This window comes from Musa acuminata, chromosome BXJ2-4, assembly GCF_036884655.1.
Source record: "Musa acuminata AAA Group cultivar baxijiao chromosome BXJ2-4, Cavendish_Baxijiao_AAA, whole genome shotgun sequence".
NCBI lineage: Eukaryota > Viridiplantae > Streptophyta > Magnoliopsida > Zingiberales > Musaceae > Musa > Musa acuminata.
The window spans coordinates 31,148,739-31,168,310 of NC_088341.1; the positions used below are offsets into that span (position 1 = coordinate 31,148,739).

The 19,572-nt window shown below is 39.6% G+C and overlaps 1 protein-coding gene across 8 annotated transcripts; it reads left to right on the top strand.

Moving 5' to 3' along the window:
• The first annotated feature begins 1,918 nt into the window (after positions 1–1,918).
• Positions 1,919–19,572, top strand: LOC135610278 (pentatricopeptide repeat-containing protein At2g19280-like). Of its 8 annotated transcripts, none has more exons than XM_065104600.1 (8): positions 1,919–4,241; positions 4,734–4,869; positions 12,395–14,361; positions 18,086–18,273; positions 18,448–18,885; positions 19,062–19,222; positions 19,356–19,443; positions 19,523–19,572. In XM_065104600.1, the coding sequence occupies exon 1, from the start codon at positions 1,930–1,932 to the stop codon at positions 4,054–4,056; it is 2,127 nt and encodes a 708-aa protein (XP_064960672.1). In that variant the 5' UTR covers positions 1,919–1,929; the 3' UTR covers positions 4,057–4,241; positions 4,734–4,869; positions 12,395–14,361; positions 18,086–18,273; positions 18,448–18,885; positions 19,062–19,222; positions 19,356–19,443; positions 19,523–19,572. The 8 variants fall into 8 exon arrangements, with proteins under 8 accessions (XP_064960672.1, XP_064960671.1, XP_064960673.1 ...); XM_065104599.1 differs by having other exon boundaries at positions 19,065–19,222; XM_065104601.1 differs by having other exon boundaries at positions 19,091–19,222.

Consider the following 19,572-nt stretch of genomic DNA (forward strand, 5'->3'; position numbering starts at 1 on the left):
CAGGTGTGCAGGAGAGTGCATGAGCAGTGGCAAGAGCAAATGCTAGTAGAGTGGTGAGGTTGTGGGGAAAGAGAAAAAGAAAAAAAATAGATAAAAGTGAAATTAGAGGGGCTATAAATAATAAAATATTATTTTGTTAATTTTCAAGGCTTGTAAATAGTAAAGAGATTGTGAATAGTAAGGAGTCTCAAAATAGTAAGCTCATCAAAATATTTAATATTTCTAAATTATGTATTTGTAAATGGATATAAAATAATCTCTTCTTCCTCTTCTTCTCGTTCATCGAGGGGGCGATGAGTGAGACCAGATGGTGTAACCTGGTGATGAGTGATGTCGACAGTAAGCGACATCGATGACGAGAATAAAATAAGAAATTATGAGAAAAAAAACCAATAATACAAGGATGATAAATAATAATATAATATTTTATTATTTTTAAAATAAAATTATCAATAATAGAGCGAGGGTTGTGAATAATAATATTCAAAATCAATTAGGGAGTCATTCGTTAAAAACAACACTCAGAACTTTTTTAGGTAAAAGAATGAAAGGCATGTGAGATTAATAGCCTCGTGATGTTCAAAGGAAACACTTCCTTACCTTCGAATTAATTAATTGCTCAATCAACAATGGCTCGTAGAAAGCTCCGTTAAACTGGTCACTATATCACAAGAAAATGCAGATACGTTGACTTTAAAGAAAAAGATAAAAAAAACTTTATGGTAAAAAATTCATTCATTTCACTTAATCCAAAGAAAAAGAATAAAACAGGGTTATGCTGAAAAGATTTATTTGTCTGCAAAAGTTTTTTTTATTTGGAATTTCACTTAATCCAATTTCACATTTGGTAAAAGACTTACTTCACATTTGCAATTGCAAAACAAAAAAAAAATCACAAATATGTCTAAAAAAATTCTGAGAAAATATCAATATTTGCAAGTTTATTTTTTTTAAATATTGGTTTATTTGTCAAAGAAACAAGAATGCATTATAAAAAATAATTTAATATCATTAATTAAATCATTTGAATTAGTATCTAATTATTAGATCTTTTATTTTGATTAACCTCGTTTTTTGGAATTCATAAATTAATAAATTAGGGAAGAAAATATATAATTATACCTGCTAAAAAACAGATTCCTTCATAGTTAATAGGGTCCTCACCACTTACCCAATTCTCCCAGTCTTCGATTGAATTGGCATTTTCTCTTCGATATTTTTGAACTTATAATAAAATATTTTGGAAGTAACGATAGAATTCCTTTAAAATATTAAATATAGAATAAATTTAAAAAAAATGAAAAAGTTCTCGTGCGACAAAACCAGAAGACAAGGAAACAAAACAATTCGCAAGCCTTGGTCTTGGAATCTTCGTTTAAAGAAGCAAAAAATCTGGCAACAAAAACATCACCAAAAGCGTTTTCACGGAACGAAAACATAAAACAAGGAAACAAAACAATGTTTGGAGAAGCAAAAAGTTGGCAACAGAAACATTGCCAGACCCTCGTGTCCCACGCACGGCTAATCTCCCTCTGTGTGTGTGCGTGTGTGAAATCCAAGAACCTATTTCTCCCCTTCATTGGTTATGATTGTTATGATGGTGGGTTGCTTTTCCTTACAGGAGGAGACAAGAAAGACTCTTGAAGTCAGAATCAAGTCATCCGTTGGGGAGTTTGCTCCTTTTCCCATTGTGTCGCGATGGATGATGACATGTTGGGGAATTTGGTACGCATGACATGATCCGGCCCGGCCCAATCCTTATGTATTCAGATTCATTCGACTTGATAGGTGCCGAATTAATCTGAACTCAACCGAATTCTGTGTCTTCAACGGGCCCGAACTCGGCCCAATCGTTCGCTCCAGACTCATGGGCTACTCCAAATCTGAAGGCGCAACTAACCACGATTCCCTTCCTTGCTCGCACGCCCGATGCCCTGCTCCCTGTGGAGGCGCTCCGTGCAGTCCTCCCTCGCCCTCTGCCGCTTCGACTCCATCCCCATCTCCCCTGGCCTTCCTCTCCTCCATCGCCGGCACTGGGCCCTGCCGTGTGAGTCCCTCCTCTCCGACAGCGAGTCCTCGTCCGCCCCCGAAGACTGCTGCTCCCACCACTACCACGACCCGAGAACCACCGAGAGGATCAGCTACCGACCGTGCAGGCTCGCCGCCTCCCGACGAAGGTACTCCTTGTCAAGACAATGGTTCTGCAAGGCCGATATGATCAAGAGGATGCGGGCCAACCTCTCGCACCGGGGCTGGATTCTGGGCTCCCCGAATTCGCTCGAAGTCGAGCTGTGCGAGCGCAATGTGGTCGCCCTGCTGAACGATCTGTTCGAGGGCAGCTCCGACGCGGCGCTGGCTTTCTACTTCTTTAGGCTGTCGCAATGGTACAACGGTTCGAAGCACGGCGTCCGTGCGGTTTCCACTATGGTGCACATAGCGGTCACCGGGAATATGAACCACATCGCAGTGAAGCTTCTCCGAAGTATTGCTAGGAATGTTGACGAGCACAGCGACGGAGTACAGCATCAGCTGGTGTTTGATGTACTGAGAGAAACTTACAGTAGTAGGAGAGTTTTGGAAACTGTATATAGCATGCTCGTTATGTGTTACGTGGATAAAGGAATGGTCAAGATGGCTATTAGGTTGGTGGATGATATGAGGAACCTTGGCATGTACCCGACCATCCGTGTCTACAATTCTCTGATCAAGCTTCTGCTGGAATCCAAGCAGTACGAAGTTGCATGGCAATTATATGTGGAAATGCCTAGTAGCTCGTTTGGCTCTAACCAGTGGATCGTAAGGATCGTGAGCTTATTTATCCGGGAGCTCGGTGCTCATGGTGACTTCGACTGTGCTTGTAAATTGCTCTTTGAGATTCAGAAATACGGTGGCCAAGCCGATGTTGTTGTGTATACAACGATGATAAATGCCTTGTGCAAATGGGGGCTCCTCAAAGAGGCAACTGCTCTATTATATAAAATGTTGCAGTTGGGCATCTCTCATGATGATGTTTTGGTTTCTTCAGTTGTCGATGGCTACTGCAAAGCTGGTAGGTTGGTGGATGCCGCACATCTTTTGAACTCTCTAAGCGGCATTCCTGATGTTTTCGTGTATAACAGCTTCATATTGATGTTATGTAAAAATGGCAATATGGTAGAAGCTTACAAGCTGTTCAAAGAGATGTTTGAGGTGGGGTTGGATCCTGACTCCTTCAATTACACAGCTATTATTGATGGTTACTGTAGAGCATGTGAGCTAGATCAGGCTTTGAAGACATTTGCTCTAATGCTGAAAAGAGGGGTTGAACCAACTGTTATGACATATACAGCGTTGATAGAAAGTTACTGTGACAGAAATGATCTTTGTGGTGCAGAGTACATGCTTTCTGTGATGAAAATGGAGGGTGTGCAACCAGATGTTGTCACTTATAATACATTGATCAATGGTTACAGCAAGAAGGGTCACATGCATAGGGCATATGAGTTGAAGGATGTCATGGAAAAGGATGGTGTATCCACAGATGTGGTGACATATAATATTCTCATGCATGGACTCATCAAGAGAGGCTATGTCAAGGAATCAAGAGAAGTCTTTAATGAACTTGTTAGAAGGGGGTTTTCTCCTGACAGAATCACATTTACCAATATAATTGACAGTTATTCTCAAAATGGAAATATGGAAGAAGCATTTCTCATATGGTGTAGCATGAGCAATAATGGAATAACACCTGATGTTGTCACTTGTAGTGCTCTCCTTAATTGTTTCTGCAAAAGGCAGCGCATGCAAGATGCAAGTGTTTTATTTCACAAGATGTTGGATGCTGGATTGGAGCCTGACCTAATATTGTACAACACTCTCATATGTGGATTCTGTAAAGAAGGGAATATTAGTGAAGCTTGCCGTTTTATGTTCATGATGAATGAAAATGGTATTTTTCCTAATAATCTTACATATGAGGCTCTGGTTTGCTGCTTTGAGAAAATTGGAGTGAAAAATGCGGCTGAAAATGCTGCCATGAAGATGCAGGAAATTTTCTTTGAAAAATATAATGATTGATTCTTGATGAATTTTAGATGTGCTTTGATGTCATTATATTGATTGGTGGAGCTTTAAAACAATTGTTTCACCTGCCATCTTCAAACTACCATGAGGGTGAAGTTCCTTAGAGAAGCTTTGGTGGACAAGTCTCTCTATTCAAGCCAGTAAGGTTGTCAGCCAAACAAAAAGACTAAAGCTGCATGGTATGTTCCGGTATTTGTCATATGCATTTGTACATTTTTTACCTGGAAATGGATTTTTCATTTTAAAAGAAGAGACAATTTTATTATCCCTTTAACTGATTTTTCTTCTCCGTTTAATTGTGCCCTAGATATGTAGCTTATTTCTTGCAAGTTCAGATCTAATATCTTCCTTTGAGTTGGTAATTCTTTTCTGAATTCAGAAGTTGGTAAAGTTATTTTTGATCTTGATTGTGGTTGGCAGGAATATACATTTGTTGTTTGTTTGAAATGAACATAGGATACAGACCCATTTGGCAATTGCACCTATATTTATCAAACCTTTTCTCGATTCTGTGGTTCTCAGACTTTTCTAGATTCGGTGGTTTCAGCTACTTTAGGGTCATTCATGTTAGCCATCATATAATATCTTCCATATGTTTTTTGAGGTATCTTTTTTTTTTTGTCCAGACTTTTAATATAGCTTTTTCTTAACATTTGTTGCTTCCCATTCAGGAGTATACTTCCATAGTGTGGTAGATTCCTCCCTGAGCAAAGATCGAAGACATCTTGATTTGCTACCTCAGTCACGATTTCCTTTGATTCTTCGTTGATCCACTTTAAATTCAAATAGAGGAGCTTTTACATTTAGGTGAGCTTTATATTTCACAATCACACATATATTCTCGGAAACATGAAGGTGAGATTTTACATTTAGGTTGTGTTCATAAGCTTCACAACCTTTGGTTGTTCTACTTCATCGGGTACTTCATTGGATAGTGAAGAAATTTCACAATCACAAGAGACTTGCTAAGAACCAAGTAGTTGTATGGTAATGATAAGACCCTAAAGTCTTATCGTAAAAAAGAAGAAGAGAAAGGGGAGAAATGGGGATGATAATGATCGTTTCGAGGGGATCGGCCTCCTTGATCGCTTCGAGGGGATCGGCCCTCCTTGATCACTTCGAGGGGATCGGCCCTCCTTGATCACTTCGAGGGGATTGACCTCCTAGGGTTTGTCCAAAGACAGAATAGTATTTTTCATAGATTACTGAAAAGAAACAGTTACATCCCTATTTATAGAGTTCCACCCAGAGTCCATCAGGACTTGAACTCTAATAATAAATAAATATTAAATAAACCTTTACTTGACTCTAACTGAACCAAACCGACTCGATAACAACTGGACTAAACAGACTCAATAAACATTATTCAAAAGCTCAGAAAAAGGTTCCTAACAGTTCCTCCCTCTTCAAATCAGCCTTGTCCTCAAGGCTGAGTAGCATCAATCTTGGGGAGCTTGTCTTTTAGCACTTCAGTCATAGGCTATCTGCAATGCATCACAACTCGTTGATCAAGTAAGTATGGTTTCCACTTTTTGACAGTGTAAGCAATAGGTTGATCTTTCAGTGTAGCAATCGTTGGAAGAAATTCCTGGCCTTTGCTATCATAAGTTAAAATCCGTCCGTCAGCTTCGAATATATCACAGCCTTCAATGTGGTGGGCTAATTGGGCTGCAACTTTCCTGTCCATAAAATTATTAGTGCTATCTGTATCAATCAAAATAGTAACAGGTTGATGCTTCAAAGTTCCTCCGATTTTCATAGTTTGTAGGTTAGTGTAGCCAGCCAATGCATGCACTGTATGTGTGATGGCTTCAATATCTTCATCAGTTTTCATACCTTTATGATCGGAGTCCAACTCTTTTACTTCTGGTTCCTCTCTAATTGGCTCAATCATCAGAAGTTGCCCTTGTTTACATCGGTGCTCCATACTCCATTTTTCATCATAGTACAAACCCTTTACTGATCTCTCCTTGAGTTCTTCTTGGGTTAGTCTTCGGGTGTCAAGGCTTTGGTTGGGAATAGATGGGGCAGGTGGCTGACTGATCATCTGATTATTGTCACTTCTGTTTCCATGATTTTCCCTATTGATTTTTTTCTCGTGTAGATGTACGAATGAGATCGCAGCTATCATAGTGCGGGGTTGACGAGCCTTAACTTCGCACCGGATCTCTGGAATAAGCCCTTCAATAAATGTATCAAGAAGTTGTCGTTCCGACCAATCTCTAGCTTGATTTGACAATCTTTCAAATCTACTCTGATATTCTAACACTGTAGAAGTCTGACAAATTTTGGCGAGCTGTCCATCCACCTTCATGTATGAGTAGATTGTGTCACAATCTTGGGGCCCTTTTCCAATATTTCCATATCCGTGCAACGTAGAACTTGAGCTCCCACCTTGTTAAAATTTACTAAGGCTCTCCAGTAAGTCCTTTTTGAAATCATTAAGTACTTCTTGTAACCGGTTCTCAATTCTAATTTCCAATGCTTCCATTTGTGCTTTCACTGAGTTATCGGTGGCCATTTCGTAAGACTGCAAATCTGTAATCTCAACTCCTATTTTTGGTGTTGGTCAAGGGCATCAATCACTGCCCTATTCGGTGGCAACACTATAGGAATGAAGGGTTGCTGCGAGGATGCGGGGATGTAGCTGTGGTCGCCGCGTGGGAGGCAGCGATGCTTGTTGCGGTCGCTGCGTAGAGGGATCGCTGTTGCTGAGGGCTTGGAGGCAGCGATGGTGGTACGGCTGGGGCAGCACCGCCAAGGGCTCACCGCTGCGATGGCTGCGACGGCGCGGATGGAAGGCAATGTTGCTCTGTTTCTGTCACACTGCGGAAGGAGGCGCTGGTGAGAGGCAACGATGCTTGTTCCAGTCGCTGCGTGGAGGGATCGCTGCTGCTGAGGGCTGGGAGGCAGCGATGGTGGTGTGGTTGGGGGCGGCGCCGGCAAGGACTTGCCGCTGCGGTGGCTGCGACGGAGGAAGAGTTGCTACCCTGTGTTTTTGTCACTGTGTGAGATGAGAGCACCGAGACTGAAAGGCGACGGTTGTGACTGTTGTGACCCAAGGAAGCAATCGCCGAGCAGCCGGGTTGAGGCTGCGGTGATGGCAACCAACAACTGCAGCGGTGGAGGCAGAACAAGAGGGAGGTGGCGTCGAAGCGGCCGGGGTTGAGGCTGCAGTGGTGGCAACCGGCGGCTGCGGCAAAGATGCAGAGCAAAGGGGGCTGCAGCAACGGTGCATATCGAGGGGGTTGAGGTGAAGGCTGCGGTGGCTGGCAGCAGCAGTCGTTGCTGGCCGGAGCGCAGCGGCGGCGGTGGAGAAGGAGGCAGCGAGGGTCGTCGCTGGCTGGGCAGCAGTGGCGACGGTGGTGGCAACTGACGTTCGCAGCAGCAAGGGGATCCGCGACTGCGGCAGCAAGGGAACCCGCGACTGCGACGGTGGTAACTGCCCTGTTTCGGTCATCACGGATGCAGAGCAAGGGGGAGCAGCGGTTGGGAAGCGAGCGGGAGTAGCGGCTGGGAGGCGAGCGGCGGTCGTCGCACGGGGGAGCAGCGGCTGGATGGCGACGACGACGACGCTCGAGGCGACGGCGGTGACTGGAAACAAGGGCAGTAGATGTGAGTTGCCTGTGATTGCCCTGTTTCGGTTACAAATGATGCAGAGCAAGGAGGATCGGCGACTGAGAGGCGTGCGACGGTCGTCGCACGGTGGTTGGCAGCGGTGGTGGCTCGGCAACGAAGGAGAGGGGTGGCATTGAAGTGGCCGGGAAGCAGCGGTTGCGGTAGAGGCAACCGGCGCCTGCGGCAGCAGAGGGACCGACGGCTGCTCTGTTTCTATCGCACCACAGAAACAGCGACACCGACAGATCGCGCGGCCGAAGCTGCAACCAAGGGAAGGCAGCGATGGCGGTGTGGCTAGGGCAGCGTCGCCGACGGTAGAAGCGGCGATGGGTGGTCCGCTGGCTGGGAAACAACGACCGCGACCCTTCTCGCTCGAGCGAGATGCGGGCAGCGAGGAGGCGAGGTTGCTGGCCGGGGGGGGCAGCGACGGCAGTGGTGGCTGCTGGCTGGCAGCAGCGGTGGTGGTGGTGGTCCGTCGGCCGGGAAGCAATAGCGGCGGGTGGGCTGGCCGAAAGCAGGGGACGCAGGGGTGGCTGCGACTTCTTTCTTCCTCTCGTGTTTCTTCTTTTCCCTTTCCTTTTTTTTTTTTTTTTTTGAACGAGATGGGGCAGCGAGGAGGTCGAGCGGTGGTCGAAGGTCGCTGGTCGGGGAAACAACGACAACGATGAAGAAAGAGTTGCCTTGTAGTGGTGGTATCAGAGCAACGATAAGACTTTAGGGTCTTATCATTTGGTATCAGAGCAACGATCCTTGGCGCAGCCCACCGCAACCTTGCTTCCCTTCTTCCCCTTTCTTTGACGATAGGACTTTAGGGTCTTATCAATTGGTATCAGAGACGATAAGACTTTAGGGTCTTATCATTTGGTATCAGAGCAACGATAAGACTCTCTATCTATGTTTCTATCTCTATCTGCTTCATGAACTGCGGTCCTATTTATAGGACCTAGTGACAACCACCCTATAACTACTAGATCATGAGGTAGTTATTGAAACCACCTTATAACTACTAGATCATGATTGAAGTGGTTATTGAAATCATCATGTACCCACTAGATCATGATAACAATCTAGATAGATAACTATGAATCAAATCTCAACACTCCCCCTTGATTCATAGTTGCATACACCAATTTGCGACATAAAATAAGCATTCTTTTGAACTGGAAGTGATTTGGTGAGGATATCTGCAACTTGTTCATCCGTTCCATAATACTTCATTGTTATGGCTCCACTTGCCTGAAGTACTCTTTAGATCATCTAAAGCTCCTACACAATCACTATCAGTGAAACCAAATAATTTGCATTTAAATTTTATTTTGAACATCCATTTTAACCTAATCGCTTTCTTTTCTTTCGGTAGATCCATTAGCTCCCAAGTTTCATTCTTCTCAATTGACTTGATTTCCTCCTTCATTGCTTTTCTCCATTCCTCTTTTTTAACTGCTTCCTCAAAAGTTGTCGGATCTGAAATAAACAAAGCAAATGTTGAGTTATAAATTTCTGTCAGTGATCTGAAATTTCTTGGAGGGGTTTCATCTGAGGAATCCGAATTTGAACTACTATTGGGTGAGGTTGACGATGAACTTGTTGGAGCAGGATCTGTCACTTGATTCTACAGAGTGTCTAGTTCTGTTGGAATCTGCATTTGTGTTTCACCTTTATTGGTCTCCCAATTTCAAATTGCCCTTTCATCAAACATAACATTTCTGTTAATAATAACTTTGCCTCTAACAGGGTTATATAATCGATATGCTTTCGATTGTAAAGAATAACTAATTAAAATGTATTTTTCAGATTTTTCATCAAGTTTGTGATGATTTTGTGAATTCACCAAAGCATAAGCAATACAACCAAAAATTCTTAGATGTCTAACACTTGGTTTCATACCATACCAAGCCTCAAAAGGAGTTCGATTCATAACAGCCTTTGTTGGTGAAATATTCAACAAATAAACTGCTGTTGCAACTGCTTCTGCCCAAAACTGATTTGGAAGATGTTTTCCTTTAAGCAAACTTCTTGCCATTTCAACGACAGTTCGATTCTTACGTTCAGCAACACCATTTTGCTCCGGTGTATATGGTGTTGTCAATTCTCTGTGAATACCATTTTCTTCACAAAAAGAACTAAACTCATTAGATAAAAATTCACCACCTCTATCTGTCCGAAGTGTCTTTATATATCTACCACTTTGTCTTTCTACAAGTGCCTTACACTTTCGAAAATTATCAAATGTTTCAGATTTCAATTTCAAAAAATATACCCAACTCATGCGACTATAATCATCCGTAAACAATAAAAAATATTGACTTCCACCAAATGATTTTGTATTCATAGGTCCACATAAGTCAGCATGAATTAATTCAAGACAATTAGATGCTCTCCATGCTTTTCCAATAGGAAATGGTTTTTTACTTTGTTTCCCATAAATACATCCTTCACATACATCAAGTGTATTAATCTTGGGCAATCCGAAAACCATTCCTTTTTTACTTAACAACCTTAAACCTTTAATGTTAAGGTGTCCATATCTTAAATGCCATAAACTAGACTTATTCTTTTGAGTTGTGATAAGCTCATGCCTTTCAATATTTGACACATCAAGTGGAAACATCTTGTTTTGTCTCATGCAAACATTTACTATAATCAAACCAGATTTTTTATCTCTAATAGTGCATGAACCATCATCAAATATTACTGAATATCCATCATCTACTAATTGTCCAACACTCAACAAGTTATGTGATAAAGTAGGAACAAAGAAAACATTATCAAAGTATTTTACCTTCCCTTGATTTGTCTTCACCTCAATTGTTCCTTTTCCTTCCACTTGGATTTGCTTGCTATCTCCAAGTCTAACTTTCAACTTGTGAGTTTCATCAATATCTCTAAATATTGATTTTATACTTGACATATGATTAGAACATCCACTATCCAGAAACCAAATATCATTTGAGATATTATGAACATGTGAATGAGTCATCAACAACTTACTATTTTCTTTATTTTTCTCCATATAGCTTGTTTGCTTTTCTCTTTTCTAGCAATCTGCCTTCATGTGACCAAACTTTTTACAATAGTGACATTGAATTCCACTTTTGTAATTTTTTTGATCATAATTTGATTGCCCTTGTTCATCATGCCGATCAAAGTGTCCTCTTCCTCTTCCATTTCCTCTACCACGAAATCCTCCTCTGCTACGTCCTTTTCCTGCTGATTTTTTGTCTTCTTTTGGAGTAGAAGACTCTCCCTTAACTTGAAATGCTTTTTCTTCACTTTTTTCAAGTGATCTGTTCAACCTTACTTCATGTGCTTGCAAGGAACCCATTAGTTCATCAAATGAATAAGTAGATAAATCTTTTGATTCCTCAATTGCGGCAACAACATGATCAAATTTCGGAGTTAAACTTCTCAAAACTTTTGCAACAATTATATGATCAGGAAGGTGTTCACCATAAGATTTCATTTGACTAACAATTTCAGTCACTCGAGAAAGAAAAGCTTGCACCGATTCATTGCTTTTCATGAACAAAATTTCAAACTAACGACAGAGGGTTTGAAGTTTTACCGTAATCACCCTTGATGAGCCTTGAAATTCATTTTGAAGTATCAACCAAGCTTGCTTTGTGGTTGTCGCTGTTGCAATTCTTGAGAAGATCGTCTCATGTACAGCTTGTTGAATGAAGAACAATGCCTTTGAGTCCTTCTTTCTATTCTCCCTCAGCCTGATTTCGTCATCTGGATCTGCATATCCATTCTCTATTAAGTCCCAAAGATCTTGAGACTTGAATAGAGTCTTCATCTTGATACTCCAAAATTCATAACTTTTGCCCGAGAAAATTGGGATAAGGGGTTGAGACATGGAATTGCCGTTAAAAGTCATAATGCCCAGTTCAGATTGAAACTAGGCTCTGATACCACAAATGTTGGGGATGGAGGAGCAAGGAAAAAACAGAATACTACGATGCAAGTAAAAGAATCTTTTCGATTCAAGAAAACTGATGTAATATTAAAAACAGGAGGATTGATAAGAACACTTACAAGATACCAAATGCACACAGACTCTCTATCTATGTTTTTCTCTCTATCTCTACTAAAGTCTTATCGTTGCTCTGATACCAAATGATAAGACCCTAAAGTCTTATCGTCTCTGATACAAATTGATAAGACCCTAAAGTCCTATCGTCGAAGAAAGGGGAAGAAGGGAAGCAAGGCTGCGGCGGGTTGCGCCAAGGATCGTTGCTCTGATACCAAATGATAAGACCCTAAAGTCTTATCGTAAAAAAGAAGAAGAGTAAGGGGAGAAATGGGGATGATAATGATCGCTTCGAGGGGATCGACCTCCTTGATCGCTTCGAGGGGATCGGCCCTCCTTGATCACTTCGAGGGGATCGGCCTCTTAGGGTTTGTCCAAAGACAGAATAGTATTTTTCATAAATTACTGAAAAGAAACAGTTACATCCCTATTTATAGAGTTCCACCCAGAGTCCATCAGGACTTGAACTCTAATAATAAATAAATATTAAATAAACCTCTACTTGACTCTAACTGAACCAAACCGACTCAATAACAACTGGACTAAACAGACTCAATAAACATTATTCAAAAGCTCAGAAAAAGGTTCATAACAGGTAACCTCTCGAGTTCAAGAGTTCTGAATTGAGTACTTGCATTATTAGCTTCATCCTCTTATCATATGCAGCATTACATGATGCAGTGATTAATTGTCAAGGCTGTCCATGGCCGAGCTTCCACCAAGACATTGAGAAGATATGTGAGGAGGATACTGAGTTCAGTGTTCTGCAGAATGATACCTGTGACAGAATACTCTTCTACAGTGCATCGTGCTTGAGACTTCTTGGTAGCTTTTAATGTAGTCAACAGCAGTTCCCTCAACCTGAGATGGAAGAGCTTGGTTACGATGGATACTGCAACAGTATGGATTATTACGGACATTACCTGCTCAAGGATGATCAGAGAAGGGCAGTTTCGAGGGTGAGGGAGCTGTTGAGAAGAATTGAGGTGGTGAAGTCACACAAAGGAGGAAAATAAGGCACAGAAGTGCAACTCTGCAACCTACATTGTGAACGTGGTATGCTGTACCATGACTTGATCTCCCTTGTAAAGACATAAATTCATGTTTGACTTCCTTTACAATCTTATTTTTATGAACCATTATAATGCGTGGACACATTAATATGAAATGTTTCTTCCATGCATCTGTGAATACAAAAATACTCAGAATATGAGAATCATTACCAGTTTTTGGGTTCCTAGATATTTACAGGGTCTTATCTGATTCTTCTGGTTACTAGGGTGATTTGTGATGTTACAAGCACCAGCATGCTTAGCACAGATATTTATTGAGCTTGAACAGTAGCTTCATTTCTTGAACAAAAAGTCAATCAATTCCAGCATGGAAGAAATGAATCATGCCATATGCCTTCCCTCTTTGTGCCACAAGGAGAAATGATGACTGCTGATGGAGTTCCAAAGGTCAAGGAATCTTGTGATGACATGGCAGAGTGAAAGATCAAGTTTGGCTTATCGAACTAGTTAGTGCTTCAAACAGAATCCACATTTTATTAGCAGTATTTGGACGTTGGAGAATAAATTTTTACAGAACCCAAATCTGATGAATTGAGAACTAGAATTACGTATTCAAAAGCTGAGTTAACAAATAAGGTGATGCAATTATTGCGGCTCCCAAATTGAAAATTGGAGATCAAGATGTGGTTTCATGTTTTGTCATAAGGGAGCAGAAGATGCAAGAGTCACCTGCCAGAAAAGAAGAGGACAACATTGGCATTCAGGTGGAGGGATTGATCAAAAGACTATATATTTGAGAGACATGATTATATGATAAACAAAAACAATATTGGCATTCAGGTGGAGGGATTGATCAAAAGACAATATATATTTGAGAGACATGATTATATGATAAACAAAAACAATAGTGACTAAAAGCATGAAAAGATCTTATCATCTGCAGAAGATGCAAAAGTCACCTGCCAGAAAAGAAGAGGACAACATTGGCATTCAGGTGGAGGGATTGATCAAAAGACTATATATTTGAGAGACATGATTATATGATAAACAAAAACAATAGTGACTAAAAGCATGAAAAGATCTTATGACAGTTAATGTACCTCATGCATGGATCACTTACATATACATTGTTGAGAATGTAGCTTTCCATCCGACAGAAGATCTGAAATAGTCTTTGCAAGCTGTGCTGCTCCATGTTGAGGAATTAGAACATCAGGATTACACCAAACAGCACATGGGTCCCCATGGCTTCCACCTAAACACCAACCTCCAGGAACTATCCTACCAGGACCCAGGCTCAAGTTTCCTTATCAATGTGGTCAAGAACAGGATCATTCTTAGAGAACCTAGTACCAAATGCTGCACCACTTAAAGTAATGTTTTTAAGGTTATCAGCAGATGGGTTCCTTCTTTGGAGGTGCACCCCATATCATACAGTGTAGGTGATGATTGACAATAGTCCTATTGAATGCAGGCGAGTTACCAAGGACAGTTTGGAAATAGTTTGTGTATGATGACAGTGTATTTGCATAGTCCATCATAAAAGTTCTTGGCAAATTGTTGGTACCCAATATGCAGTACTCTGTAAATTTCCAACTGAGGATAACAGAAGCAGAACCTGCATCAGAATGCATAGTAACTTTTCTTGCATCTCCTCTCTCTCTTAAACATAATTAGAAGAGAAAAGCAATAGAATTGCATAATACAAACTGCATGATGAACATGCCATGACTTTGTTTATGTTTATCTCAAATGAAATTATCTTCAAAACATTATTCAGATATTTTCTGAAATTGTCTGAAAAAGGAAACTTCAGCAAATGAAAGTGGATTATAATGTAACAGAAGGTTTTAGAATTACATGACAGAGGATGTTCTGTAGAAATTAAAATTTCTGGGATCTAGAATTATAATTTAATATTTAGGATTAATATTTAAATGCCTGTTGGATCAGTTTCGGTCACCCGATATTTACTGGTTCGAACAAGCACATATATTGAAATCTATAGCTCAATAATGATGCACTATAGTTCTTTTTAATTTTTAATAATTTTATTCAATACTGCTATGTGTTATAGGTTTGTATATTCCTTGGTATAATGATACTGTACCTGTCTGATAGGTTAATGAAACCTGAATTTTATTGAGACTTAAAACCTTCTTTGGGATGACCACTCTCAAATTTTTACTTTGTATTTGTTCTTTTGAGCAATGGGTATTTCGGGTACTTAAATAGTACTTAACATACAAGTTTACACAATCCTTCTCTAGATATTTGAAGAGCTGTCAAATAATTTTTATAGCTTTGTATTGCTCAGCTCCTATGACTTCATGTATCTTATGATCTAAATCATCTACTTTGTTGTAGATAATCATTTGAAGCATTACCATGATTCTTATTTGCTTATTGCCATTTATACTATAATATGATATCTGTAAGATTGTTGCCAGGATTGATTGGAACCACCTTATAATTTTAATTGTTGCATATTCATGTGAATTTTGTACAGTTCTACAGCTTAGGTGGGTTACTTTCTTGAACTCAATTCTTGTATTCTGATTCACCTCTTCATTCCTTTCTCTCCTGAGTCCTCTTAACAAGTGGCTTAGAGAATTTTGACTAACTTCAAATGTCAACCTTTCATCATGGATGCTGAAATCCTACTCAACACGTTATACATATGGTTTTATCAAATTATCGATTACATTTGTAAATTCGAAATTGGTCCTTGAGTTTCAACTTGTAGAAATTAATAGATTAAGCTTTCAAAGCGATTTCAGTCATGTCCTATGATTAGATTTGCTGGAATGTTGATATGGAGGTTGAGAAAGTTGTCATAAGGGTAGGAAAGCTAACTTGTATGGCAAACAAATAATAGAAAAGATGAAATTTACAAGGATAAAAGGAAGAAGGCATCAATCCTCCTTTCCTTATTGTTCGCCTATGGCTAAGTAACATATTCAAATATCAATATAAAAGTGTAATACCCTGATTTAGTCTCACAATTAAAGACTAAGATTGACTTGTAAGGATCTTATAGGTGTACTATTATTAACTTTGACTTAAGTATTTTAGGTCTATGGTTTAGGCCTAACGAAGTTTACAGACCAATTATCCTATCAGGTCAGGTTGCGACAATTGGCATCAGAACCAATCTAATATTGGGGCATGGTGAAAGGCTCGAGTGGGAAAGGCCTACTCGTGAACAGGGTGAAAGGGCACATCACAACGTGTATCCACCACTGGGGTATGCCTCGCATGGTAGCTATTCTAGGCCCCGATCATGATGTCAAGCCCTTAACTAATGGAGATTATAATCCCCATCGATTTAGTCCTACATTGAAAGTGGGTAAAGACTAAGATTGACTTCTAAGCATTTAATGCGTATACTACTATTGATTTTGACTTAAGAATTTTCAGTCAGTGACTCAATGAATTTAATAGATTAGTTATCCCATCAAGTTGGGTCGTGATAATTGGTATTAGAGCCGACCTACAATTGAGGCAAGATGAGATGCTCGAGTAGGAAAGGGGCTATCATGAATGGGGCTAAAGGGTCAATCACTGTGTGGAGCCTTCACTAGACTATGCCTCACATGTACTATACTAGGTATGATTCTAAGTTATGCTAGGCTTTGATGAGGACGTCAAGCCTTAAGTGGGCGAGATTGTAATACTTTAATTTAGTCCCACAATGGATGTGGGCAAAGCTAAAATTAGCTTCTAATGATTTGATTAGTGTACTCCTAATAGGACTTTGACTTAGGCATTTTGGGCCAATAGTTTAAACTCAATGAAATTAATAGGTTAGTTATTCCATTAGGCTAGGTTGTGATAATAAGACATTGTTTAATGCAAGGTCTGCAATTTTGTACCGTACCGGAGTTTTGACGTTCGCTTGGTACGATATGAAACTATATACTATACGGTATACTGTTCGGTATACCGCTCGGTATATATATATATATATATATATATATATATAATTTGGCGATGTCGTGGAAGCGACGTCGCCTCTCTCTTCTCCCAGGAGGGGCGACGTCGTCTCGTTTATATATATATATATATATATATATATATATATATATATATATATATATATATATATATACATATTTATATTTATTTATTTATTTAAAAGGCGACGTTGCATCGCCTCGACGACGTCGCCTTTTCCTTCCCCCACACGGGGCGACGTCGCCTCGTTTATATATATATATATATATATATATATATATATATATATATATATATATATATATATATATAATTTTATTATTGTTTTCGTTTCACCCGGTAGCGGGTGGTCTGTGTACCGGTAAGCTGACGGACCGGTACGTACCGCTCGTACCGGGCGGTATTATTCGAAATTGCATACCTCTTCAATGCCCATTGATAGCTTAATGTGCCATGTGCGACCACCGTGGCTAGTTTCATACAGAATATTCTGACAGGGTTTGGCTGTAACACTTGAAAATTTTAAGCTACATTTTGCTACAAATTGAAGCTTAGGGACCAACTTGAATTTGGTTGATGATTCTGAGACTGCCTATATAATTTTTTCTATCTGCAAGGACATTTTTAATTTTGTGGTATGCATACTTTAAGTCATTGAAGTCTGTCTATCTAGTCAAACATGTTACAAGTGAATAGGAAGACCATGGAGGCTGTCAAAATAATTAGAAAAGATCGATTGGTCAAGTCTATACTGGGTTTGAGCTAGATCTAGAACCTGTTCTAACTTGGGACTTATGGATCTTGCAAATTTAAGAAACCATACAATCTGATCAGGAAGATGTTTGAGTTGAATGGTTATACAGAACCATTAGTGAGATTTTATGATTGGTTTTCATCCTTATATCAAACATCATTCTAGTGACAAAATTCTAGTTTGGGCAAAACTAGGCAAGAAGAACATGGTTTATGGATGGGGATTAAAATTTGACTTAATTCATAATCAACAAGGTCTTGTTAATATAACATTCTATCAATTCTGTCTTAATCATGTAAAGATTTTCTTTATATGGCAAAGATCAAACATCTTATGCACCATATAGAAGAATAAATTGAGTTACTTCTGGGTGTAACATTAATCTGAACCTGATACCAAGCTGGACCATCAATTTATCCCATTTTTTGTGAATATTCATTCATTCAAGTTTTGCATTAAATAATAGGCTTAAGGTTTTGCCTACTAATTCAGGTTATTTCTGGATAACTCCAACTTGCTCACTTAGAAGTCTAATGTTTTGGCTCCAGAGAATAAAATTTCTGTTGCGTTATGACATTATGAACTCATGCATTTCTTACAAATCTTAACATGAACCTCATGCTAAATGAAGCTTTTTTTTCTATGCAGATCCATCTGGGTTTATATTATTCCCTCTTGTTTTTCATTCTTTTGACCTGGTGGTATCATCTATTGGAATACTGTCAATCAGGGGTACACGTGATCCTGGACTTATTGACCCTATTGAGGATCCAATGGTTATCCTTCAAAAAGGCTATTCTGTCTTGATTATTTTGGCTGTTTTGACATTTGGTGTGGTAAGCAATAAGTAATTAATCTGTACAAATGCCTACCTAACATGTATATCTCATGCTCACTTCATCTTCCACTTTAGTATTTTTTTTAGAATTTTGTATACTGGTTGCTCGACTATTTATTATAACCTGAGATATTAATATTTTGTTTACTTGTTTGGCTTTGATCTTTGACAGTCTACTTCATGGCTTCTTTACACCGAACAGACACCTTCTGCATAGCTAAACTTTGCCTCATGGATTGGTAGGAACAGTTACCGCATATGCTTTTGTTTGGATCACAAAATATTACACTGATTCCAAGCATGAGGCTGTTCGTGTGTTAGCACATTCTAGTGCTATGGGTCATGGAACTAATATAATTGCCAGTGTTAGCTTGGACTATAATCAACAGCTCTTCCTGTACTGGTGATAAGCATAGCTATTATCACAGCATTTTGGCTGGGACATACATCAGGTTTAGTAGATGACACTGGAAATCCAACTGGTGGTTTATTTGGCATAGCTGTAGGAACAATGGGAATGCTTAGCACTGATGCATATGTTCTCACCATGGATATGTTTGGTCCTGTAGCTGATAATGCTGGTGGTGGAATTATGGAGATGAGTCAGCAGGTACATATCATTGATGAGTATTTTTATATGGTTGATTTAACATGTGTGAGTGCTTTCTTTTTCATGTGCTTTTGTGAAATCAACTTCTATCAGCTCCTTTGAAACTATGAGAGAGATGAGAGGTCGTACTGACATTAAAGCATTAAATTGGTCACTTTTTATCTAATATGATGCAGCAGTAACTTTTTTGCTTGCATCCTGAAAGTGTTTGGGAGATCACAGATGTTTTAGATGTTGTACGTAACACTACCAAAGCTATTACTAAAGGATTTGCTATTGGTTCTGCCGCACTTGCCACCTTCCTTCTTTCCAGTGCAATCATATCCCTTTTAAACAGGTACTAATATTTATGTTCTTTAGTTTGCATAACTTTTATAAACATCCTTGCTGGTGGATTTGTAGTTTGACATTACAATTCCAGAGGTTTTTATAGGAGGCTTGTTAGGTTATATGCTTATATTTGTATTTAGTGCCTTTGCCTGCTCTGCTGTTGGAAGAACTGCACAAGAGGTTAATAATGAAGTTCGTAGACAATTTATTGAGAGGCCTGGTATAATGGTGAGTAGCCCAACATCTCATGTCAGGTAAAATTTGACGATATAATGAGTCAGGATATTGATATAGCATGCATATCCAGGACTCCAGAGAAAGCCAGACTACATTTGCCATTGTGGCATCTGCATCATT

What these genes read in the sequence shown, in the direction of transcription:
- LOC135610278 (XM_065104593.1), top strand. Translation starts at nt 1,930, where the DNA reads ATGCCCTGCTCCCTGTGGAGGCGCTCCGTGCAGTCCTCCCTCGCCCTC.